Source organism: Columba livia, chromosome 26, assembly GCF_036013475.1.
Source record: "Columba livia isolate bColLiv1 breed racing homer chromosome 26, bColLiv1.pat.W.v2, whole genome shotgun sequence".
In the NCBI taxonomy this organism is placed as follows: Eukaryota; Metazoa; Chordata; class Aves; order Columbiformes; family Columbidae; genus Columba; species Columba livia.
Genome location: NC_088627.1, coordinates 5,139,524 through 5,162,491, shown reverse-complemented (window position 1 = coordinate 5,162,491; position 22,968 = coordinate 5,139,524). Strand labels below are relative to the sequence as shown.

The 22,968-nt window shown below is 56.8% G+C and overlaps 4 protein-coding genes and 1 long non-coding RNA gene across 12 annotated transcripts; 3 read left to right on the top strand and 2 right to left on the bottom strand.

The window, feature by feature from the left end:
* Positions 1-537: 537 nt before the first annotated feature.
* LOC135576436 (uncharacterized) lies at positions 538-4,611 on the bottom strand. The gene is made up of 3 exons (XR_010468177.1): positions 4,125-4,611; positions 2,095-4,030; positions 538-1,919 (listed from the first exon to the last, which is right to left on the bottom strand). It is a non-coding gene; the product is annotated as an uncharacterized LOC135576436 (long non-coding RNA).
* NR0B2 (nuclear receptor subfamily 0 group B member 2) lies at positions 1,609-3,187 on the top strand. Its single transcript, XM_065041908.1, has 2 exons — positions 1,609-2,122; positions 2,916-3,187. The coding sequence occupies exons 1-2, from the start codon at positions 1,609-1,611 to the stop codon at positions 3,185-3,187; spliced, it is 786 nt and encodes a 261-aa protein (XP_064897980.1).
* Positions 4,612-5,637: 1,026 nt separating the features above from the next.
* On the top strand, positions 5,638-11,304 carry GPATCH3 (G-patch domain containing 3). Its single transcript, XM_065041860.1, has 7 exons — positions 5,638-6,004; positions 6,590-7,008; positions 9,230-9,404; positions 9,758-9,817; positions 10,095-10,216; positions 10,362-10,489; positions 10,901-11,304. The coding sequence occupies exons 1-7, from the start codon at positions 5,665-5,667 to the stop codon at positions 11,118-11,120; spliced, it is 1,464 nt and encodes a 487-aa protein (XP_064897932.1). The 5' UTR covers positions 5,638-5,664; the 3' UTR covers positions 11,121-11,304.
* A 643-nt stretch (positions 11,305-11,947) lies between these two features.
* GPN2 (GPN-loop GTPase 2) lies at positions 11,948-17,808 on the top strand. 8 transcript variants are annotated; one of them, XM_065041895.1, is made up of 6 exons: positions 11,948-12,108; positions 13,150-13,594; positions 15,387-15,543; positions 15,692-15,852; positions 16,563-16,693; positions 17,172-17,808. In XM_065041895.1, the coding sequence occupies exons 2-6, from the start codon at positions 13,178-13,180 to the stop codon at positions 17,242-17,244; spliced, it is 939 nt and encodes a 312-aa protein (XP_064897967.1). In that variant the 5' UTR covers positions 11,948-12,108; positions 13,150-13,177; the 3' UTR covers positions 17,245-17,808. The 8 variants fall into 8 exon arrangements, with proteins under 8 accessions (XP_064897967.1, XP_064897962.1, XP_064897963.1 ...); XM_065041890.1 differs by having other exon boundaries at positions 15,692-15,895; XM_065041891.1 differs by having other exon boundaries at positions 11,969-12,108; positions 13,131-13,594; positions 15,692-15,895.
* Positions 17,809-21,321: 3,513 nt separating this feature from the next.
* On the bottom strand, positions 21,322-22,728 carry SFN (stratifin). The gene has a single exon (XM_005500661.3). It carries the CDS (start codon positions 22,543-22,545, stop codon positions 21,805-21,807), a length of 741 nt encoding a protein of 246 aa, XP_005500718.1. The 5' UTR covers positions 22,546-22,728; the 3' UTR covers positions 21,322-21,804.
* Between the last annotated feature and the right edge of the window lie 240 nt (positions 22,729-22,968).

Genomic DNA, 22,968 nt, shown 5'->3' with positions numbered 1-22,968 from the left:
GTTGTCACCAGAAGAGCCTGGCTCCATCCTCCTGACACTGCCCCTTTCCATATTGATCCCCATGAATGAGTCCCCCCTCAGTCTCCTCTTGTCCAGCTCCAGAGCCCCAGCTCCCTCAGCCTTTCCTCACACGGGAGATGCTCCACTCCCTTCAGCATCTTGGTGGCTGCGCTGGACTCTCTCGAGCAGTTCCCTGTCCTGCTGGAACTGAGGGGCCACAGCTGGACACAAGATTCCAGGTGTGGTCTCCCCAGGGCAGAGCAGAGGGGCAGGAGAACCTCTCTGACCTACTGACCACCCCCTTCTAACCCACCCCAGGTACCATTGGCTTCCTGGCCACAAGGGCCCAGTGCTGGCTCATGGTCACCCTGCTGTCCCCAGGACCCCCAGGTCCCTCTGCTCCGTGTCCCGCCCTGCACAGGCCAAGACCTGGGGCCACCTTCCTGGAGGGGTTTCTCCCTCTCAGCTACAGAAATCCCTCACCTGGCCACCAACCCTTGTGAACTGAAGAAATAAACTTAACAGCAGACTTAGTGATACTGTCAAGCATCATTCTTTATTTTATCAGCTCTGGAGATCATCCTCCATAAGCGCTCCAAAGACCGGATGCCCTTGCGTTGCTTATATTCAAATAATCATCGCATATGTATTACAGTTTTTGAAAATGTTGACATACAATACATCTATACTAAGAAATAATAGATGATGTTAGTTATAATTGTTTAGTTTCTTACTTACGTCTATTATTTATTAGTTAAATATAAGCTAAGCATTGTACTTCTAAACAATGTATCACTTAATCTTCTGTCTCCATCTCGTCCTGCAGAAGGATCTAAAACTTGAAAAACATCCGCTCGTTTTGCAGGTGGTCAGAAAGCATTTATCATGTCGATTGGTTAATGATGGATAAGCCTTTTAATCATAGTACACGTTAATTTAGCAGCTTCTCTTCACTGGAAATCTGTGAGGAGGAATCAGCTCCGCAAGCCCTGGATCAGAACACCTGGTGGATCCAGGTGAGAATGTGAGAATTCTCCTCTGAGAGACACAAACGGACGGGCCCGGCCTGGGTTTGAATCAGCGGGAACACCACGAGGCTCCTCTTGGCCAGGTTGGGCAAACAGCCGCTGATAAAACCACTTCCAGGTGGCTCCGTCCAAGGCCAGAGCGCTGGGGTCATTAAACGCGGGGCCCAGACGGGGCGCCCTGTGTGTGTGTGACACCTGCGCGGTGACAGCGGGGCCTTGGTGCCATGGTACAGCCTGGGTTAATGACTCTGTTTATCCTCTCTGGGTAATCGCGATAAGGCCGCCTGACCTGCCACCCCCTTCCCCGTTTAATTGAGAAAACGGCTGTTCACAAACTCATTTGCCCCAGCCAATCAGCCCAGGGATAGCTGAGTTCGTTGCGTTGTTTGATTTCTTTTTAATTAGGCAGAGCGGTCAAGGCTGCTGTGGGTGTTTCACTGGTGACCCAGCCATATAAGAGGTGGTTTGAGCAGCCGCGGGCGGGGAGGACGGGGACAATCCAGCCTGTGACAGAGGGACTGGAAGGGATATAAACATCTCTCTGTCACAGGAGCTGAGTTTCGCCGAGGATCCAGCAGTTATGGACGTGGACTGCAAGAGGTGCCGGTGCCACGGCGAGGACAATCAAACCGCCATCCTCTACACGCTCTTGAGCCAGAACCTGCACAGCAGCCCGGCCCACCAGCGCTGCCTGTGCCACCAGCGCCGCACCGTCTGCCTCCGCGACCCCCACGTCACCTGCCAGGCGGCTTCCAATGTGCTGGTCAAAACCGTCAGCTTCATGAAAAACCTCCCGTGTTTCCGCCTGCTGCCGCGAGAGGATCAGCTCCTGCTGCTGGAGAGCTGCTGGGTTCCCCTGTTCCTCCTGGGGCTGGTCCAGGAGATGGTAACCTTCGAGGTGATGGAGACCCCGGCTCCCAGCATGCTCAAAAAAATCCTCCTTGATGGCCAAAGCAAATGGCAGGAACCGGAGTGGATGCAGCCCACGCTGGCAGCTGTGCAGCGGCTCCAGTGCTGCCTCAACAGCTTCTGGAGCCTGGATCTGAGCCCCAAGGAATACGCGTACCTGAAGGGAGCCGTTCTCTTCAACCCCGGTGAGTGCTCGAGCCCACGGCAGCTCCACACACGCCTCATGGCATGGGGGTGTTCTGAGAGCAGAGAGGCTCCCAAATCCTGAACCCCGATCGGTCCTGGAGCGAGTTGAGAGGAGGGAACGGAGCTGGTGAGGGGCTGGAGCACAAGTGTGATGGAGACTGAGGGACCTGGGGGTTCAGCTGGAGAACAGGAGCTGAGGGGAGACCTTCTGATCTCTGAACTGCCTGAAAGGAGCTTGGAGCCAGGGGGGTCGGGCTCTGCTCCCCAGGAACAAGCGCCAGGAGCAGAGGAAACGGCCTCAAGTTGCGCCAGGGGAGGTTGAGGTTGGATTTAGGAACAATTTCTTCCCCAAAGGGCTGTGGGGCATTGGAACAGGCTGCCCAGGGCAGTGCTGGAGTCACCATCCCTGGAGGGCTGGACAGACGGACATGAGGTTCTCAGGACATGGGGCAGGGACGGGGTGGGGGAACAGGTGGACTCGATGATCCTGAGGGGCTTTTCCAACCAAAATGATTCTGTGATTCTGTGTTACCAGGAGCACTAGGGAGGGGGGATGTCAGATGGGAAAAGACAGAGAGACCTTTGCCTGCCCTTATAAACGACCCTGGGATTTAATTTGTGAAGCAGGAGTTTGCTTTTGCTCCCTCCTGAAATCGCTACATCTCAGTAGCACATCCCCCTAGCACGGCCTCAGAGATCCCCTCTGAGAAACACGGAAGGGTGGGAATGGGAGAAACCTGGGGCTGTTTTCCAGCCTCCTTCATCACCAGCTCTTCGTCCTCTCCCTCGCAGACGTCCCTGGGCTCAGGGCCTCCCTGCACATCGAGAGCCTCCAGCGGGAAGCCCAGCGAGCGCTTCAGGAGCTCCTGCAGCCCCTGCACCCCCACGACCGCGGCCGCTTCGCCCGCATTTTGCTCATCTCCTCCACCTTAAAATCCATCTCTCCCGCTCTCATCACGGATCTCTTCTTCCGCCCCGTTATCGGCAACGCGGACATTGTCGAGCTCATCGCGGAAATGCTGTACGAAATCACCGGCCGGCCGCTGGCTCCCAGCGCACACTGAGCAGCTCGTGGATGTTCCCTGCAACTCGCTGGGCGGTGAAGCCAATCTGGGAATGGGGATTTAACCAGAGAAACGCTCCGGACTCCGCGGGGAACCGCGCGTTTCGGTAGGGCTGTGGCTGGAGGATCCAGCCAGGCTGCAGCAGCGTGCGGGGAGAAACGGCTCCGGTTCAGATGTCAGCAGCAGCTCCCGCTCCGCACGTGCCGCTCCCCGTGTGCAGGAGCGTGGGTGGCTGACACGTTTCTGTCCCTGTTGTGTAGCCGGAGCGGCTCAGCCGCCTGTGAACAGGCTCCAGAGTGGGTTGGGTTAGAGCCTGGTCCCGGTTTTTACTCAATGAATCCTTGGTCCTGTTTAAATCAATTTGCATTTTGCTTTTAATTCTGAGAGATGAGGTTTGTCCTCAGCTATCAGTAATGCGTTGTTTCTGTGTTGTTTATAACACAGGGATTGCTTACCAAGCACAAAAATGATGGAATTAGATCTGGGTAAAGTATTGGTCTGTTTATTGTGCTTGAAATCATAGGAGAAATCACAAAGGTCCTTCCTCAAGCACCAAGAAGGAAAAAGATAGAGTATTAAATCTCATGGGGTGCGCAGATTCACCCCTCCTTGCTTTTCTTAGATTGTCTCTTTTCTCCTTAATGCCACAAAACACAACAGAGCAAGGGGTTCCCTCAGAGCACCCGGACCTCTCGTGCTGGGGACTTACCTCGTTTGGGTGACAAGGGGTGACCCCTCGAGCTGTGAACGCTGCGGGGATGAGTGGAGCTGGTTTAGCGGTCGAACCAAACGTCCCTCCCTGGAGTTTCAGCCGGGAAAACTCGCTCCTCCTGCCTGCAGCCTCTGCAAGAAGTTAGATGTCAGTATTTTATAAGTGAACGTTCTTGCGGTTTGTATATAAGATGCAGTAAATTATTTTTTTAATAAAACGTTTTACATTTTGGAACATGGTGACTTTGTAGAGACCTGTGAAATTTCAAGGGGGTTATAAAACTGGCTGTGGGTCCGGTGTGGAAAGGACGCTCGAAGGAAAAGGGGCTTTCCATAAAATCCATCTGCTGTGGCGAGGTGGTGCTGGGATGCGGACATGGGTCAGTTGTCACCCTTGTACCCAGGGAAACACCTCCAATTTTGGGCAGACCCCCATGGGGAGGACAAACTGCTGTGTCAGTCTGTCCCTCCACCCTCACTGTGGCTGCCCCACGGCCTGGGCGGCTCCCCCAGTGATGTCAGCCCCGTGACAGCCGTTTTCCCCGGGGAGGGAGCGCGTGAGTCACTGGATGATTCCCACGGGGAGTCTGGTGACATGTCCCTGAGTCACCGCTCACAGCGTCCCCAACGTCCCGCTGCCAGGGTCACCCTGAACCGGGAGGGGAGATGCTTGGGCACACGTTGGAGCCCCCGGTGCTCCCACAGTCCTGGGGATGGGGTCGCTATGGGCCCCGCTGTCCCGTGCGGCACCCACCCGTGTCACTGCCCACGAGGCAGGTGTGACACTGCAGGGACACCCCTCCAGTGCGGGGGACACAGCGCTGGGGTGTTACCCGGGGGCAGCCAGGAGCCCTCAATGGGGCAGCGCTGCACGGCGGGGGGACCCGGACACCCCCAGTGCCCTGACACCCCCAGGGCTTGTGTCCCCCCTGGGCTTGGCTGTCCCCAGCGCTCATGTCACCCCCCTGGGGTCTGGCCACCCCAGGGCCTGTGACCCCCCACCATGGGGCCTGGATGTCCCTGTAGGAAACAATTACTTTGCCAATATAAGATCTCTCAGCAAAGCACTTTTAAAAATAATGATATTGCAACACCGGGTGTTCTACCTGAAGGTCGGCACACGTAATAGGGCAAAAAGCCCCTGATTATATCCCCCAAATTCCAGCTACAGTTCCCCTCCCTGTTCCCTGTTGGTAGTGCAGGGTTTACAGACCACCCGACCTGCCGCAGTTTACATACAACACCCTTCCCCTTATCAGTCTCTTTAAGATATGGATTTCTGGTACTCTGGCTACACTTCCCCCTAAATTAACTTGCAATTACAAGTATCAGTATGCATACTATCAGTATATATTCCGGGAAGAGACCATGTTTTACATTAAGGATTCATAGTCTGGTGTCTCTCTGTCCTTCCCCCTAAATTAACTCGTAAACACAGGTGTCAGTATGCACACTATCAGTATATATTCCAGGAAGAGCCTGTGTTTTACGTTAAGGATTCACAGTCTGGTGTGTCTCTGTCCTTCCCCCGCTGGGCTCAAGCGCCAGGTCCTCAGTTATGTAAAAACAAGCTCTTCACTAAACGTTCTTTACATGCCCAGAGCTTGTGTTTTCTACTGGGGGTCCGGCCACCCCCAGGGTCTGCGATCCCCCCACGTCCCGCGTCCCCCCGCGCCTGCAGCGCCCTCCGCACCACCAGGCGGCGCCCGCTCTGACGTCATCAACGCGCGCCCCGCCGCGGTGACGCTCCGTCCCGCTGGGGCAAGATGGCGGCGCCCGGAGACAGCGGCGGGAACGGCGGAGCCGCCGCCCGGTACTGCCTGGTGAGCGGCATCCCGGCCGCGCTGCGCTCCGCCCAGCTCCGCGCCTACTTCAGCCAGTTCCTGGAGGCCGGCGGCTTCGTCTGCTTCCACTACCGGCACCGGCCCGAGCGCCCGCCCGGGGAGGCCGCGGCCCCGCGCACTTGCTGCTGCCCGGTGGCCGTTCGGCCCGGCCGCGCCCGCCGCCTCGTCCGCATGTACTCGGGGAAGCGCTGGGTCGGGCCCGGCGGGGTCTCGCTGCCCGGCCGCTGCCTCATCCGCAGGGTTCGCCTGGGCCCCGGGACAGGTAGGACCGGGCACCGGGGGGTCGGGTCTCGGGCCCATCACGGGCCGGGGAGGGGCCGGGGGACTCGGTGGGCACCGGATTCCACCTCTGCGGGGCCCAGCGGGAAACCTGAGGGCTTGGGGTGGCTAGGACTCCCCGTGGAGTTTCCGTAATGCCTTAAATCCATAATGATTGTGTTCACCCTGGAGAAGCTGAGAGGGATCTTATCAATAAATAGCCCCAGGGTGGGTGTCAGGGGATGGACCAGACTCTGTTCAGTGGTGCCCAGCGCCAGGGTGAGGGGCAACGGGCACAGACTGGAACACAGGAGGCTCCATCTGACCACGAGGAGAAACTTGTTTGCTGGGAGGTGCCAGAGCCTGGCCCAGGCTGCCCAGAGCGGGTGTGGAGTCTCCTTTTCCGAGACATTCAAACCCCCTGGACCCACCTGTGTGATCTGCTCTGTGACCCTGCGTGAGCAGGATGATCTCCAGAGGTCCCTTCCAACCCAAACCACTCTGTGAGGCAAGAAGCAGCAGTTTAGGGTCTGTGTGTCCCCCTTGGTGGAGCCTGTACCCCCCCCAACCCATCCCTTCCTTCCTCCAGGCACAGAGACATTTCCCAACAGCGGGGACAAGACGGCCGCAGACGAATCTATGACAGAAGCGGACTTGAAGCGGCTGCCCGAGTTCAACCCCCCCTCCTTTATGCCTTTTGGGAATGTGGGCACCCCCCTGCGAGTTTTCCTGGAGCTGATCCGGGCCTGCAGGCTGCCTCCCCACGTCATCAAGAAACTGCAGCTGGATTTTCCAAAGACAGGCTCGTCCCGCAGGTACGGGAATGTGCCTTTTGAATACCAGGACAGTGAGACAGTTATAGAAGAAGAAAGAGTTTACACGGCCGCGGGGGATGAGATCACGGAGGGGCCTGAGGCGGGATCTCAGGTGACTCACTCAGCCGGTGCTGAGGAAGATGAGGAGGGGCAGGAGGAGGAGGAAGAGGAGTCACAGTCACCCTCAGATGATGTAAGTGCATTTTTCCAGCACCATCCAAGGTTGGCCATTGCAGCCATGAAGCTGGGAGGGCTGATACAGCATTTTCAGAACTCATTTTTAGTCTTTCTTTTATATTGTATACATCATGTGTCTAAAAATGGCGTTAAAATACAATCGTTTGCGCCTTGGAGCACTGAGCCCCTTGGCGCATGAACAATGTGGGCATTAACACCTCCAAAATTGATTGTCCGAATCCACCCTGTTGTGGGGGCTGAGTCCAAAGGTTTTGGCCGGGGGAGCGAGTGTGGGCGGGGGCTGGGGCTGCGGACGCTGAGCTCCATCCTGCTGCACTGCAGATCGACCCTGCGCTGCTGTTACTTGTAAACGAGGCGACTGGAGACTCGGGAGCACGTTAGCGTGCTGGAAACGACACGCAGAGCTGTAAAAATGGTTCATCTTGACTGTTCCTGTGATTGAAGTTGGTTGTTCAGAGGAGGGAACGGAGCTGGTGAGGGGCTGGAGCACAAGTGTGATGGAGACTGAGGGACCTGGGGGGTTCAGCTGGAGAACAGGAGCTGAGGGGAGACCTTCTGATCTCTGAACTGCCTGAAAGGAGCTTGGAGCCAGGGGGGTCGGGCTCTGCTCCCCAGGAACAAGCGCCAGGAGCAGAGGAAACGGCCTCAAGTTGCGCCAGGGGAGGGTGAGGTTGGATTTAGGAACAATTTCTTCCCCAAAGGGCTGTGGGGCATTGGAACAGGCTGCCCAGGGCAGTGCTGGAGTCACCAGCCCTGGAGGGCTGGACAGACGGACATGAGGTTCTCAGGACATGGGGCAGGGACAGGGGTGGGGGGACAGTTGGACTCGATGATCTTGGGGGTCTTTTCCAAGCCAAATGATTCTGTGATGCTGAGAAAAATCTCTTTTGTGACAAAGACTCCTAGAAAACCAGGCTGGACAGGCTCTCTGGGGACTATCTGGTTCCCTCCCCGGCAGACGCCCGTCTCGCCTGTTCTCCCAAACCTCTGTCATTACCAATGCAGCACAATCCCCAGGCGAGCCATTCCCCTTCTTTACTGTACCAGAATTAACTTTGATGCCAAATCTTTGCTGCAATTTTACCCCATTAGGTTCTCCTAGCAACAGCAGAGACAGAGAACGCTTTGTTCCCTCCTTTCCAAACTTTTTATTCAGTCTTTTCTTCTCCAGACTAAACAGACTCCTCCAGCCCTTTCTCACAGGCTCTTTCCTGGATCTCTCATCATTCTTTTGGCTGTTCCTCGCGTAGTTAATGTTTTCCTCAGAGGGCTCTGCCCAAAATCAGGCAGGCAGCAGTAAAGCTGTCGGGCTGATCTGCGTCTGTGCCAACGAACCGCTTCACTGGAACCGACACAATCTTTTTTGGGATCAACTGGAGCAGAGTTAATTTGTTGCTGACTTTCCGCGCAACACACCTGCGCCTTAAATGGGCATCGTCGCGTTCCGGACCGGCTGCGCTGCCGAAAGCCGCCGTGAAGTGGGTGTGATGTGGTATTTTTTCACCGCTTCTCTCTGCTGACTCTGGCAATGGCATTAGTCAGGGGAATGAGGTCACCAGCGCCGGTCGTGTCGGTGCCTGAAAACCGCGGGTTGAGACGAGCTCTGTCGGCAGAGCCGGCGGGGAGGGGTTGCGATGGGCTGCGATTGTCGGGAGGAAAAGGTTTCCTGTAGCACAGTCTCAGATGTTTGTGCTTTGGCAAGAATTTAATCAGAGAATAGAATACAGAATAAATGAGAAGTTACAGCGAAGAAGCAGCACGGACTGGGTGCTTCTCAGACCCTGAGACAAAAGAGGTTTGGGTTTTTAAACCCCCGCAGTCTGTGCAGCCGCTCTCCGTGTGTCTTTCGTGCACTGTCCACGCTCCTTTTGGTCCAGTGGGTCTGGGGGCTTCTTGGTTTCTTCTTGGATTCTCTTCCTCCATCCTCCATGCAGTGTTTTTGCTGTTCTTGGTGGTTTGCAGCCTCTGCTGACAGTTTCCTCTCTATCTCCTGGTCCTGGTATTCAAGTCCCCCCATCTCCAAGTGACCAGATTAAGATAAGTTCACCATATGCCGCTTGGAATTGCAGCAAGCCCGGCCACTCATGCTAAAACAGGGTATTTAAACAAGCATACAGCTAAAGAATGGAATATAATTTAAAAAGTTAGTTTGATTTAACTTATTCTGCAACGTTTGTGCTCTTGGCATCACGCACCTTTCACTGGCTCCTTTGCAGGACAATGACACGTGTGAGGAGTGGGAGCGACACGAGGCTCTGCACGAGGACGTCACCAAGCAGGAGCGCGTGGAGGAGCGGCTCTTTGAGGAGGAGATCGAGCTGAAGTGGGAGAAGGGCGGCTCCGGCCTCGTTTTCTACACGGATGCTCAGTACTGGCAGGAGAAGAACGGAGGTAACGTTGGTGTTTGGGTCACTGAGCCACAAACTAACAACAACCACGAGCTGGGGGTAAATCGGGTGTAACCCTGTGCATGTGTTCTGGATCAGCTGTGGATTTGAGCATCTCACCATCACTTTTTAAACCTTCTCTCAATCCCGAAACCTGCGGTGGTTCCGTCCAGTGACCAGGCACCCCAAGGGTCCTGCTGGCAGCCTGTTACGTGATTACTGTGGTTCACGGAGTCTCTAATGCCATTTTCTTCCCATTTTGTTGGAGAAAATAGGGAGGTGGGCCACCAGCAAATAGCTTTTCTGTGTCAGACTTCCACAACCGTCACCAAACTGGTGCTTTTCTTCTCTTGGCAGACTTTGATGAGCAGACGGCGGATGACTGGGATGTGGACATGAGCATCTACTACGACAAAGGTATCTGGGCTGAAAACCCCCTTCCCCAGGAAACCGGGGAGGCTGGGAATCTCTGACCCTGCAGAATTTCTGTGGCGGGGAACTCTTTGGCTCTGTCATCCTTTGAAAGCGTCCAAGACTCCAGTGTACTTGAAACGACGTTTTTCTTGTCTGGCAATGAGAGTTGCCAGAAAGAAACAGGTTCTGCCTCCTTGTTGCGTGGTGCTCGGGGGGAAATGATGGTAGCAAGTGGCTTTCCTGAGCTGTGCTGCTCTGACTTTTGCTGCTTTCTCCCTAGATGGAGGTGATAAGGACGCTCGGGACTCGGTCCGGATGTGGCTGGAACAGCGACTGCGGGACGGTTTGGAGGACGGTTCTGTTTCAGGACAACAAATCGGCACCTTTGAGAGATACACCAAGGTGAGTTCTGGGAGGGGACGGGGCAGGAGGGGAAATGCTGGGGTGGTGGTGATGATCCGGGGATGTGTGTTGCGGGGAAGAGGGCTCTGGGAAAATGAGGATGGGCTTACCCAGCGTCTCTGTGCTGTTTTTTCCCCTCTCCCAGGGCTTCGGCAGGAAGGTGCTGGAGCAGCAGGGCTGGACGGAGGGGCTGGGGCTGGGGAGCAGCAATTCTGGAATGGCTGAAGCTTTGGACAACGAGGGGCAGAACCCCAGATGCAAGAGGGGGCTGGGGTGAGTACCCCCCTGCCCTGCTGACCTGTGTTCAGAGCCTCTCCCAGGCTCCCTGTGCTGACACAGCAGCTCTACAGCTGCCTGAAAGGAGAGGGAGAGCTGTGCTTGAGGGCCAAGGGTCCCCTCTACTGCGGTTTTTGGGTGGGGAGAGCCCGAGTGACCTGAGCTGCAGCTGTGCACCTCATCCTGACCTTCTCGGGGGGGTTTGGAGGGTTTGTGTGGTGCTGTGTTCCACGCTGAGGGCTGGATCTTGTTCTAGAGCAATCTCGCAGCCAGGAATAAAGACCAGGATCCTTATTGCCCAGTTTTGATCACTTCTCCCCTGCAGCACATGAAGGAGATGAGCCGGGACGCACATGGTGTCCGACTGCCTCAGCAATCTCACACCACACATTTCCTGCTTCCCTCTAGGTACCACGGGGAGAAACTGCCAACTTTCAGCAAGGTGAAAAAGCCCCGGCGGGACGTTCCTGTCCTCATCTCGACCATCTATGATGACCCTGACCCGAAGGACAGCGGTGACCAGCTGCTCAGGCGCCAGCCGCCCACTGCCATGAAGTACAGGCAGGACATGGCGTTTGTCCGGGCGTCGCACGGGGCTCTGCAGAGCTCTGGTGCGCAGTCACGCTGAACAGAGACTGTCACTTTGTACTGGTTCTGCTCCAGTCGAGCCCAGGCTGGCTCCTGGGCTTGGAGCAGCGTGTTCCTATATTTATTTTTGGAAAAAATAGACTTGTAACAAAAATTGCCTCAGTGTTTTGGCTTTTTAAAATTATTATTATTTTTATTCTAATTAAACCATTCCACTGAGGGGAGACAGTGCTGGTCCTGTTTGGTCAGTGGGAACACAGAAGGGTGTTGTGTCTGACTGGTGGTTTAAAGTCGATACTACTGCCTGGATCAACCAAGCCTGCATGCTAGGTCAGCCTAAAAAAGCAGAACTCGTAGCTCATAGTTGAGAGACCCAGGGAAGGACAAGTACGGACAGGGCCAGCTGTGGCACGGTAACTGTCCTGCAGAAAGCTCGCTGCTGGCCCGCAGCGCCGCGTTGCTTGGGCGTGGTGATCCCACACTCCTGGGAGAAACTTGTCAGGATGAAAGACTCATCCTGGCAGCCTCCGGAGGAATCCTGCGGGAGGCGTTTCCCTGCGGTTGGGTGTAGCGGGTGCTTCCCTCCATGGCTCCCTGACGTGCTCTGCCCCGCTTCTTTTTTCCTGACACAGACATTCTGGCGAGGGGAGAGCCTTTGTCCCAGTGACCCAGTACTGGAGAGTCAGATGGGAGTTGGTGGATGCTCTTGCTGGCACGCTCCAGCTTGACCCCGTCTACCTTCCTTAAGGCTATTGCTGTGTTGAGGGGGATGCGGGGAGTAATTTCCCCTCGGAGAGTGCGGGTGGGGTTGTGCCGGAGGGATAAGTGGCGGCGCCGGGACTCGAACCTGTGATCCGAACCCCGATTGCAGGGTCGCCGGTTCGAGTCCCGGCGGTGGGGAGGCTGCGCGTCCCTCCGACCGCCTGGGGGCGCCCGCGGTGGCGGCGGCCGCTTCTTCGCCCGGAACGCGGCGCTCGGGGCCCGCGGGGACTCGGAGCCGAGAGCGGGGGCACCGGGAGCGGAGGGCGGTGAGCGGCCTGACGGGAGCGGGGGAAACGGGGCGATGCGGGGGCGAAGGGACCTGAGCACGGAGGGGGATGTGGGGGGGAAGAAGAGGGGACATGGGGGTGCAAAGGGGGAATGTGCGGGGACATGGGGAGAGGGGTCATGGGGGAAAGTGGGATATGGGGAGAAGAGGGAACGTGGAGGAGAAAAGGGACATGGGAATGTGGGGAGGACATGGGGACACACTGGGAGGAGGGAGGGAACGTGTGGGCGCTGCCACATCGGGAAACACCCAACTAAACCCTGGGTGTGAATTCCCCCGGATTGCCTTTGTATAAACGCAAATCAAATGTTTAAACAGGTTCCAGTGTAAGTTGGGGAATGACCTGTTAGAGTCCTGGGGACAGCAGGGTGACCATGAGCCAGCACTGGGCCCTTGTGGCCAGGAAGCCAATGGTACCTGGGGTGGGTTAGAAGGGGGTGGTCAGTAGGTCAGAGAGGTTCTCCTGCCCCTCTGCTCTGCCCTGGGGAGACCACACCTGGAATATTGTGTCCAGTTGTGGCCCCTCAGTTCCAGCAGGACAGGGAACTGCTGGAGAGAGTCCAGCGCAGCCACCAAGATGCTGAAGGGAGTGGAGCATCTCCCGTGTGAGGAAAGGCTGAGGGAGCTGGGGCTCTGGAGCTGGACAAGAGGAGACTGAGGGGGGACTCATTCCTGGGGATCAGTATGGAAAGGGGGAGTGTCAGGAGGATGGAGCCAGGCTCTTCTGGTGACAACCAGGGACAGGACAAGGGGCAATGGGTGCAAACTGGAACACAAAAGGTTCCACTTGAATATGAGAAGAAACTTGTTGGGGTGAGGGTGGCAGAGCCTGGCCCAGGCTGCCCAGGGGGTTGTGGAGTCTCCTTCTGTGCAGACATTCCAACCCGCCTGGACACCTTCCTGTGTAACCTCATCTGGGTGTTCCTGCTCCATGGGGGGATTGCACTGCATGAGCTTTCCAGGGCCCTTCAACCCCTGACATTCTGGGATTCTGTGAAACAGGAGCATTTTCCTTTCCCAGCCGACAGAAAGAAGAGGAATGAGGCACCATGTCTGAGGGCAGCCAGAGGAACTCGCCAGCCTTTGGGCAGGTGGTGATCGGGCCACCGGGCTCTGGGAAGACGACGTATTGCCACAGCATGCGGGACTTCATGGGCAGGATCGGGCGGCAGGTGACGGTGGTGAACCTGGACCCTGCCAACGAGACCATACCCTACCCGTGCGCCGTGGACATCGCCGAGCTCGTCACGCTGCCCGACGTGATGGAGAACCTGAGGCTGGGACCCAACGGGGGGTTGATTTACTGCATGGAGTACCTGGAGGCCAACCTGGACTGGCTGCAGGAGAAGCTGGCCGCGTTCAGGGGGCACTACTACCTGTTCGACTGCCCGGGGCAGGTGGAGCTCTACACCCACCACGACGCCCTCAAGAACGTCTTCGCGCAGTTAGCCAAGTGGAATTTTAGGGTAGGTTTGGGGCTCTGCGGGTAGACCTGGCACCCGCGAGGGGCTTGGAAGCTGGAAGAGAGAAGATATGAGTATCTTCTTTCACAAGCCAGTCCACGTTTTTCCAAGATATACAAATAAAATCTCTGCCTTTACGCTCCCAGGTAGCACTATCAGGATAAGAGCTCTCAGGTTTACCCAGGCGGGATGATTGTGATTACTGTGTCAGGAAAAGCATTTTTGTCAGGTCAGCTCTGTATTTCTTAGTGAAGAATAAAAGGCTTGAAAAAAGACATATAACAAAGAAATAGGGACGTATCTCTTTTGAAGTACAAAAGCAGTGTGTTTTGAAATTTACGTTTGAGGCTGCTTGTGTACCTCCACAAATGAAGTGAGAATGCAGAGGGGTCAGAACTAAATGTTTTCAGAACCCATTGCACTCAAGTGTTTCATTGAGAAGAATTCTGATGGTGCGTCCTAATGGCTGTTTTCTTTACTAACCTCTTTAGTTTTTCATGTGAAACGGCTTTATCAGGGAAGGAGGGGAATTCTCCATTTTACGCTTGGAGGGACGGGCAAAAGGTTATTGGGGTTATTGTGAACAGGAGTGTGAATTCCTTCCTTGCTGTGCCCCGGGATCCTCTTCACACACCTTGTGTGTTTTATCAAGTGGGCGCCGTGTTTCAGAGCAGGGAGGTAAATGTGCGCGCTGGGCAAAATTTGGGCGTCATCTCAGGCCCTGCCCGGCTCTCCGGCAGCCAAACCGAATCCCTCTGCGCCTTGTTGTACGTGCTCTCTGCGTTCTTGCACAATGCAAGATGCAAATGAGGAAACGCAGGTGAGAAGAGTCCCGTAACGAGGCGAAGTTGCTTATGTTGCATTTGTTTTGCATTTGGGCCAAACCGTGAACGCGCAAACCCGTGTATGGTGCGAGCAAGAAGGGCAAGTTCATTTGCTTGAGAATGTCACTGGGAATCTGCACATTAGAGATTGTTTTTATTCAAATAAAGGCACATGAAATTGCAGTTACTAAAAAAAGGTAGTTACGCTGCTGTTTTGAGGCTCACTGGCTGCTTACACTTGCCTGTGAGCTTTAAACTGGGGTTTTTTTTGCTGTAGAAGCAAAGCTGTGACTCAGCCACCCTGACTGTAGAGCCCGACTTTGAGTAACGTTGTGTAACAGGCAGCAACTTAACAGACATCTCGGGCCACATTGTTACAGCTGCACCCAACACAGGGAATCAAACTGCTCGTTAATTTAATTATTAATTATTCTTTCAAACCGCATGGCAGTTGGTTGTCCCGGCGGAGCGCGGTGCGCTGCGGTTGCTGCTCCTGAGCGCGCTCTCCGCGTGGGTGTTCCTGTGGGGAAGGTGGCAATCCGGAGGCAGTCGTGGTGCTCAGGAGGGTTAAGCCCAGCTCCCACCCCAAAAGACCTGCACAGTTCAGACAGGCGTGGAAAGTTTCGATTGGATCTGGGAACAATTTCTTCCCCAAAGGGCTGTGGGGCATTGGAACAGGCTGCCCAGGGCAGTGCTGGAGTCACCAGCCCTGGAGGGCTGGACAGACGGACATGAGGTTCTCAGGACATAGGGCAGGGACAGGGGTGGGTTATGGTTGGACTTGGTGATCCTGAGGGGCTTTTCCAACCAAAATGATTCTCTGGTTCTACGGTAGGTGGTAATTTTGCCTGCCTGGGGGTCTGTGTGGTTCTAGTCAGATCTGAACCAATTGTCCTGTGGCCACTTCTCAGGCTGTGCGGATGCGTCACAGGTCTCACCTCATGCCGTCCCTTTGTGCCTTTGCTCCCCAGCTCGCTGCCGTGCACCTGGTGGACTCTCACTACTGTACGGACCCCGGCAAGTTCATCTCTGTCCTCTGCACCTCGCTCTCCGCCATGCTGCACGTGGAGCTGCCCCACGTCAACATCCTCTCCAAGATGGACCTGATCGAGCAATACGGCAAGTTGGGTAAGAGCCTTTGCAAGAGAGACGCGTAGAATTGGGCTGAATTAGGTGCAATTTAGCCACTTGGGTATGGGGATGTATTGCTGGGAGATGGTGTAAGTCTCACCAAGTGCTTCACTTTATAAATTGCATTTTTGGTGTTTCTCTGCAGCTTTCAACCTGGATTATTACACAGAGGTCCTGGATCTTTCTTACTTGGTTGACCATTTGGCTTCTGACCCCTTCTTCAGAAATTACCGCCGCCTCAACGAGAAGCTGGTGGAGGTGATTGAGGATTACAGCCTGGTGTCCTTCGTTCCGCTCAACGTCCAGGTGATGAGCAGGGACTGTTGGATTGTGGAGATGAGGTTCTTAGGTACATGGTTTAGTGACAGTGTTGGGTTAATGGTTGGACTCGATCTTGAGGGTCTTTTCCAACCAAAATGATTCTGTAATCAGCACGTTTGGCAGCAGCTGGGTTTTGTCTCCTTGGGGCCACAAGGGCTGAAAATCAGCTCTGAAGAGACTCGGGGGTAGGTGAGGACACTAAAACACACCCAGATGTGTAAATGATTTGTGGCAGCCAAAGGAAAAGAAAAGGCTAATGAGCTTGGTGCTCTGTGGGTCTTGTGTCCTGGGGTGGGGAATTAAGACCCCCCCTTCACTCAGCTCTTCTGTGCCTGCATTTCAAACCTGGGTGAAGGATTATCTACAACATTGTGAAACGAGGGAGCACAAAATAATTGGAAGGCTGAGAGGAATACATTTGGGAAGAAGGGCTGAAAATGTGAATCTGGTAGTTTCCAGAAGCTGGGCTGAGACGGGAGGTGATGAAAGGCAGCGAGAGGCTGGAGGGTGTCAGCCCAGCGTGGATTCGGGCTCCGCGGGTTGTCCCGTGTCCCCTCGGGCTCAGCGAGGCCGGCAGCATCCTCAGGGCTTTGGGTGGCCCGGAGCCTCGGAGAAAACCCCTGGTGGAGCCCAGCGTGAGCTCTGGCCTCCAGGGAAGGACCAGGTTCCCTGCGTGTCACCTCCCTCCCTTGCAGGACAAGGAGAGCATGCGGCGGGTGATGCAGGCGGTGGACAAAGCCAACGGCTATTCCTTCGGCGAGCAGGAGCACCGCAGCCTGGAAGCTCTGATGTCGGCAGCGGTGGGAGCCGATTTCCACTTTTCTTCGTATCCTTCTCCGCCGATCTCGTGCTGGGTTGAGCTTTCATTTCTCCTTCTTGGGGAAGAGACGGCTGGAGGTGGGGAGGCCCAGGTTGTCACTAGCACCATCTGATGCTGTTTGGTGGCAGCGAGTCCGTAGGGCTCAGCGCAGACCTCAGCAGACAGTTGTCCTCACCAAAGCCACCACGTGTGTTGCTAATTGATACTGGGAATGGGGGAGGAATCTTTGGACAACTTTCCTCTCTCTTGGGTTGGTTCCTTCCACCTTATCCAAACCATACAGTTGATTCTCCTGGACTTGTCGGGTCTGGATCAGCCAGAGCCAGACTTAACTTGGGTGATACATGCTGCTGCTGGTACCGCTGTCTTCTGGCAGCCTTGGGGCTAATGTGGGGCTGCTTCCTCGCTGAGAACGTTCAGAGCTCCTTGCAGAAGGGAGTGTTTGAGCCCAGCCCCTTGTTTTCCTTAATTACTGCGTTATCAGCACACTCGCCGTGCAGGAGAAGTATGTGCAATGTGAGGACAAAGCTGTGGAAGAAGAAGTGATGGGTCTGTAACACACTCGCCGCAGCCGCTCTCGGTTTTGTCACCTCTCCTTCTCCTACCCGGACATCTCCGCGTCGGGTGACTCAGACCCAGCGAAAACCTCTCCAGGCAGAGCTCTGCCTGCTGAACTCCTTCTCTGCAAAGGTTTGAGCCTCTGCCTTTCAGCCCATGCACAGAGCAGCGTTTCTGCAGGAAGGTGATGGCCGAGGGCAGGACAAGCCGTGTATTCCCTTAGCAACAAGCGAGATTTAGCCAGGGGAAGGCACGGTTAGCAAGAGATAAAGGAGACTGAGCTTTGTTAGTTCTCCTCCCCATCATGACCAAGATAGATCCGGAGAAAGAAAAATCAGTCTGAGCCATCTCTTGCACTGAGATTTGAGGTGAAAGTTGTGGGTTTCTGCACAGGAGGAGTGACCATGGGCCTCGCGCTCCCTGGAGCAGCCGGGCTGAGCAGCCTCCCGGAGGACAGAACGATGGTTGGTTTTCTTTGGGTTGTTTTTTTTTTTGTTGTTGTTTTGTTTTTTTAAATAATGACGTACTCTTTCTTAATAAAACGCTCCTTCGTCTCGCTTTCATCTTGGGAGTTTGCTGAACCTGAATAAATAAAACCGAGAGCGCTACAAAGCCCGAGGCTCGAGAGCCGCTGGTGGGAACGTCACAGCAGCCGGCGCGTCGCGCGCTCTGCGGAAACCTCCGCGTTCGCCACCTCTGTGATCCGGCGTTTGCTGGCGGGAGCGGGGCCGAGCGGCCGCGGGACGCGGGAACAGGTCCCTCGAGCCAACTGCAAGCTCGGCTTTTGTGGGCTCCTGATGAAGAAAAGCCCCTGTGTGAGTCAGCGGGAGGCTGGAGCGCGTTTGCATGTCAGGCCGTTCCCATCCAGCGTTTTCTGGGCTTGCTTTCTCCAGTTCCATCTCCGAGTGGGAGGGAGGGAGGCTCCCGGCTCCCTGTGCGGACTCAGCATCACGTCTTGCCCAAGACCTTGCATAAAACAAAGTGGCTTCTCTCTCTCTCACAGGACAGTTTGGCCAATAGTGATGGCAGATGACCGACTCGCTGAATATAGATGTCAGTGGGGTCTCGCTCAGCAGGGTGGGGAATTAAACCCAAATTTTCCTGCGTCTCACAGCTTTGTGGGCAGGCAGTATGGGAGAGAAGGAGGGAGAAGACACACGTTTCCATACACACACACGCTTGCGTTTTAAGCAGATCAGTTCGCAATGAAAGACTACGCTGGCATTTCCAATATAAAAGTCAAATTCCCGTCTGCTGCCAGGGCCTGGGCTCTTTTCCCAAGAGCACGAGGACGTTCCTGGGCATTCCCAGCTGAAACCTGTGGCTGCATTTCAGCGCTCGCCGGGGCCGAAGGGCTGGAAGCTGATTTAACCATAACCAAAGCTGAAAACAAATCCACCCTGGACTTGTGGTCCTGGGGACTTGTCCTGCTCACCTTTCAGTCCTGGAAGGGGATGGAAGATTGCAAAAATGTGAATTTTTGTGGCGGCTTTTTAATGGCTTTGAGAGATTTGGTGGCTTTAAAGGGTGTTGTGAGGTCAAGCTGGAGTTATGCAAGAGCCATCAAAGCTTTTGTGGCTGTTTGGCTCTTTTATTTCAATGCCCAGGCAGTATCTGCAGCCCCAGCTGTGAGAATGGAAATCAAAGGCGACACAAACCTCCCAGCTCAGGGAACCTTGGCCGTGTCTGAGCTAAGAAACTCTGGGGTCTCAAAGAGCTACAGCCTGGAAAGCGCAGTTTTCAGCCCAAGGGGTCTTTGCAGCCCAGGTTTGGAATTGGGAGTCAGTGGGAACGATGCTGCTCCTGGGCAGGATGAAGCAGAAAATGCCTGGAGCAGGTGGGGATGGCCGGAGACCCCTTGTGTGCCACCCAGCTCCTGCACCCACATGTCCCCACGCTGGAGGGGACACGGCCTCGCCGGGGCTCCCGGGGCTGAGGGAGGTGACACTGGCTCCTGTTGCTCCCGTTGAGCAACCAGCCGGGGCGAAGGGCCAGGATTAGTCACCCCGAGTGAGGCACATCCCTGGGGGGGGACAGGCTTTCTGCCGAGCTGGTCCTACCTGCCCCAACCCCTCCGAGCCCGGTGCTGGGACAGGCTGAGCCCACCCCGACCCACGTGGGTTGTCCTGGGCACGGCTGAACGTGGCAGGTCATCAAAGGATTTGGGCTTTGGGTGCAGGCGCTGAGCCGGGCTTTGCTGTGTCCCCTCCAGATCACTGTGCTGGGCCCTGGTTGCACAAAGTGTCACCGCAGCTGCTTGGTGGGCACCCAGAGCCCTCAGGGTCCCAGCCAGGGGACAAGGATGAGGATTGGGGTCCTGATGTGTCTCTTGTCCCGTCCAGCTGAGGGAACATCACCCTGTATGAAATGGGGCCAGGCGGACCCTGGGGGACACCCCAGGGATCACCCGTGTGCCCCAGCAGCACAACAGGAGGTGTCGTGGGGGCCTGGGGGCTCCCTCCCAGCCCCAAAAAGCTGCTGGACCAGCTGGGAACATGGGCAGCATCGTCCTCCTGCACCACCCAGCAATTTTGGATGCTGTTGAAATCAGTTAACTCTGGAGAGGCCGGTGGGAGCCCCGTTGTCCTCCCACCACCCGCAAAAAGCAGCAGGGATGGATGGCTCCCAACATCCTCCAGCTCTCATCTCACCCCCCGCCCAGTTTAACCAGTCCCAGCTGCTGGTGTCCCCAGCCGGGTCAAGGGCCAGCGGGAGCCCTCAGCTCGTTTTTCACGTTGGTCAGCCCCAGTCTGGCTAATTACAGGTCTGGGGCTGGTTCCCAGGCTGGGAGCACTCGGGGCCAGGCAGAGGCCAAGCGGCAGGGCCCCTCTCTGCCCTCCCCCAAACCGACCAGACTCCCCAACACCACCGGGACCTCCTGAGCACATTGCAACCTCAGCGGCCTCTTTTGCTTCTACAAGATGCCACGATGGGGACTGGGGGAGTGGGCGAGGGGCTGTGGGGCTCACAGGGGTTAATCCCCTTGGCTGGGCTCTGCTCCAGGTGACACTTCGCATCCCGGGCAAACAGGTTCTGGTTCGCACAGCCCAACCTGCCCCAGCGGCCAGCACTTTCCCACCACAGAGCCCTGGGAAGCTCCTCACGTCCCCTGCATGGGGACCAGCAGCCTCCTGGTGCCCCCCATCCCATGGCAGGGTTGCTTCCCTTCTCATGCCTCAGTTTCCCCAAAGCTCAGTAGCTCCTGGCATCTCATGAGCTGGGGTTTGGCCATCCTGGGGCTCAGGGGTTCTATGTCCCCTATGTATGTCCCTCAATGTCCCCCATGTCCCCAGTTGGGGACCCCACTGAACCAGGACGGCTCGTCCTGAGTCACCGCACGTTTCCTCCCGGCACCCGGCGTTTCCCATCAAAGGCCGGTTCCTGCCCAGCCCTGCTGCGCTTGATCTGATGAGCTCATCGCCCAGGGTGCCATGACTGTATTTTATTGTAATTACTTTTCATGTCGAAACTCGCGCTGCCGGGGCGGGGGGGACCGTGAGCTGCGCCCTGCGCCGTGGCCGCGTGCCAGGGCCAGAAGTGCTGAGCTTTCACCTGCCCCAGCGCGTCCACACCTCGGCGGGGACGTCCCCACCCCGACGACACCCCGCGGCTGTCCCCACGTCGCTGCTTTTGGGGACAACCTCCATGTCGCTGCTTTTGGGGACGACCCCCCCCATCCCCTCACCCTTGGACACAGAGCTGGCGGGAGAAGGTCTGGGGACCAGAGTGGTGGGTTTTGGGGCACCGCGGGTTTGCACTAAGTGGGTGGGACACCCCGCTGTATGGTTGGGGACCTCAGTGCACCCCACAGAGCGCTCGAAACCCTCGCCCAAGGAGGCAGAACCCACCCGTGAGCCCTTCCACCAGCTGTGGCTTTGCACCCACCGAGGACGGGGCTCCCGGGGCACCCCCAGACCCCATGGCGGGGCTGGGGGGGGATTGGGAGCAGCCGAATCGCTGCAGCAGAGCCCGGGGGACCCCACTGCACCCCTGTCCCACGGGGTGGGGGCAAAGCGGGTGGCGGGAGCTGCCCGGACACGCGTGCGGGGGAGAGACGAGGCAGACCAGAGCAGGCGTGCAGGAGACGGTTTATTGGAGACGCACAGAGGCTTTGGCAACATCAACCCCCTCCTCGGGCTGGGGGGGATGCCTGGACCCCCCATTGCCCCGGCTCGGCCCCTCACCTCCTCTCGGCGCGGCTCCAGCCCTCCGGGACGGGGGTTTTGGGGTTGGCACACGCTGGGCTGGGCTGCCCCCCCCAAAATGTTAAATAGTGGGGGGGTGCAGGAGGGAGGCACCTCCTCTCCCTCCCTTCCCCCTCCCCAGAGGATGAGGGAAAGCCTGGGGGGGGGTCCATGCCAAAGCCACCCAGCAACCGCCACGCACAGCCTCCCCGCTCCTGGCATCCAGACTGGGGGGGCTGTGGGGCAGACAACACACCTTCCCCCCAAAAATAACCCAAAAAAAAAAAAAAACAAACCCCAAAAATTAAACCAAAGGGCTGGGGGCCGGGGACAGGTGGGGGCCGGTCCCCCGGCTCCGCGCTGCAGGGCGGCTGCTCAGTTCTTGGGCTCTTCGCCAGCTTCGCCGCCGTCTTCCCCGGCGCACTCGGCTGTCCATAGCGTGAGGTTGTCCCTGAGCAGCTGCATGATGAGGGTGCTGTCCTTGTAGGAGTCTTCGCTGAGCGTGTGCAGGTCGCCCATGGCCTCGTCGAAGGTGGTCTTGGCCAAGGAGATGGCCTGCTCGGGGGCGTTGGCGATCTCGTAGTGGAAGACGGAGAAGTTGAGGGCCAGCCCCAGGCGGATGGGGTTCGTGGGCTGCATCTCCTTTTTGCTGATGTCCATGGCCTCTTGGTAGGCTTTCTGGGCGTTGTCTATCGTCTTCTGGCGGTTGTCTCCGCTGGCCACCTCGGCCAGGTATCGGAAGTAATCGCCCTTCATCTTCAAGTAGAAGACTTTGCTCTCGGCGTCGCTCGCTTTCTTGATGAGATACTTGTCCAGCAAGTCCAGGACGTTGTTGCAGACTGAGTTCAGCTCCTGTTCCACCTTCTCCCGATACTCGTTCACCAGCTGCGCTTTGTCGTCCCCTTCTTCGGTTTTGTGCTCGATGCTGGAGATGACCCTCCACGCCGAGCGCTGGCACCCCACCACGTTCTTGTAGGCGACGGAGAGGAGGTTCCGCTCCTCGTTGGACAGCTCGTCCCCGTGCTCCACCACCGCCTTCATGAAGTCCGCCATGTCCTCGTAGCGCTCAGCCTGCTCGGCCAGCTTGGCCTTCTGCACTTGGTGGTTTCTTGCCATGGTTGAGACGCCGGGGCGCGAGGGCCAAGACGCTTTTTGGGCGAGGAGCGGGGCCGGGAGCCGTCGGAGCCTCTGCCGAGCCCCAGCGCCGGGTTTGGGTTTTTGGCTGAGCGTCGGGAGCCTCGAGCGAGAGCGGGAGGAGCCAGCGAGGCCGAAGGAGTGTCCTCCTCTTCCTCCTCCTCCTCCTTGGCTTCCTCCCCAATGAGCCCCGGCCTTAAAAGGAAAATTGCTGTGAATCACCGATCGCCGCGGGCGGTGGGTGATGGGGAAGGGGTGATGGGGGTGGGCAACGCCCTACCCCCCCACATGGGTCCCTGGGGAGTGTTCCATGGTAGGTGCAGCACCCATGGGTGCCCTCACAGCCAACACCCACCCCAGGGCTGAGGGGACGCCCATTCTACTCCTAAAAGTGCTCGGATGGGG

Coding starts and splice junctions, on each gene's coding strand:
- NR0B2 (XM_065041908.1), top strand. CDS start 1,609: ATGGACGTGGACTGCAAGAGGTGCCGGTGCCACGGCGAGGACAATCAA. Junction 2,123..2,915: donor AGCCGTTCTCTTCAACCCCG/GTGAGTGCTCGA, acceptor TCTCCCTCGCAG/ACGTCCCTGGGCTCAGGGCC.
- GPATCH3 (XM_065041860.1), top strand. CDS start 5,665: ATGGCGGCGCCCGGAGACAGCGGCGGGAACGGCGGAGCCGCCGCCCGG. Junction 6,005..6,589: donor TCGCCTGGGCCCCGGGACAG/GTAGGACCGGGC, acceptor TCCTTCCTCCAG/GCACAGAGACATTTCCCAAC. Junction 9,405..9,757: donor CTGGCAGGAGAAGAACGGAG/GTAACGTTGGTG, acceptor TTCTCTTGGCAG/ACTTTGATGAGCAGACGGCG.
- GPN2 (XM_065041890.1), top strand. CDS start 13,178: ATGTCTGAGGGCAGCCAGAGGAACTCGCCAGCCTTTGGGCAGGTGGTG. Junction 13,595..15,386: donor TAGCCAAGTGGAATTTTAGG/GTAGGTTTGGGG, acceptor TTTGCTCCCCAG/CTCGCTGCCGTGCACCTGGT. Junction 16,694..17,171: donor GCCGATTTCCACTTTTCTTC/GTATCCTTCTCC, acceptor CTGCGTTATCAG/CACACTCGCCGTGCAGGAGA.
- SFN (XM_005500661.3), bottom strand. CDS start 22,545: ATGGCAAGAAACCACCAAGTGCAGAAGGCCAAGCTGGCCGAGCAGGCT.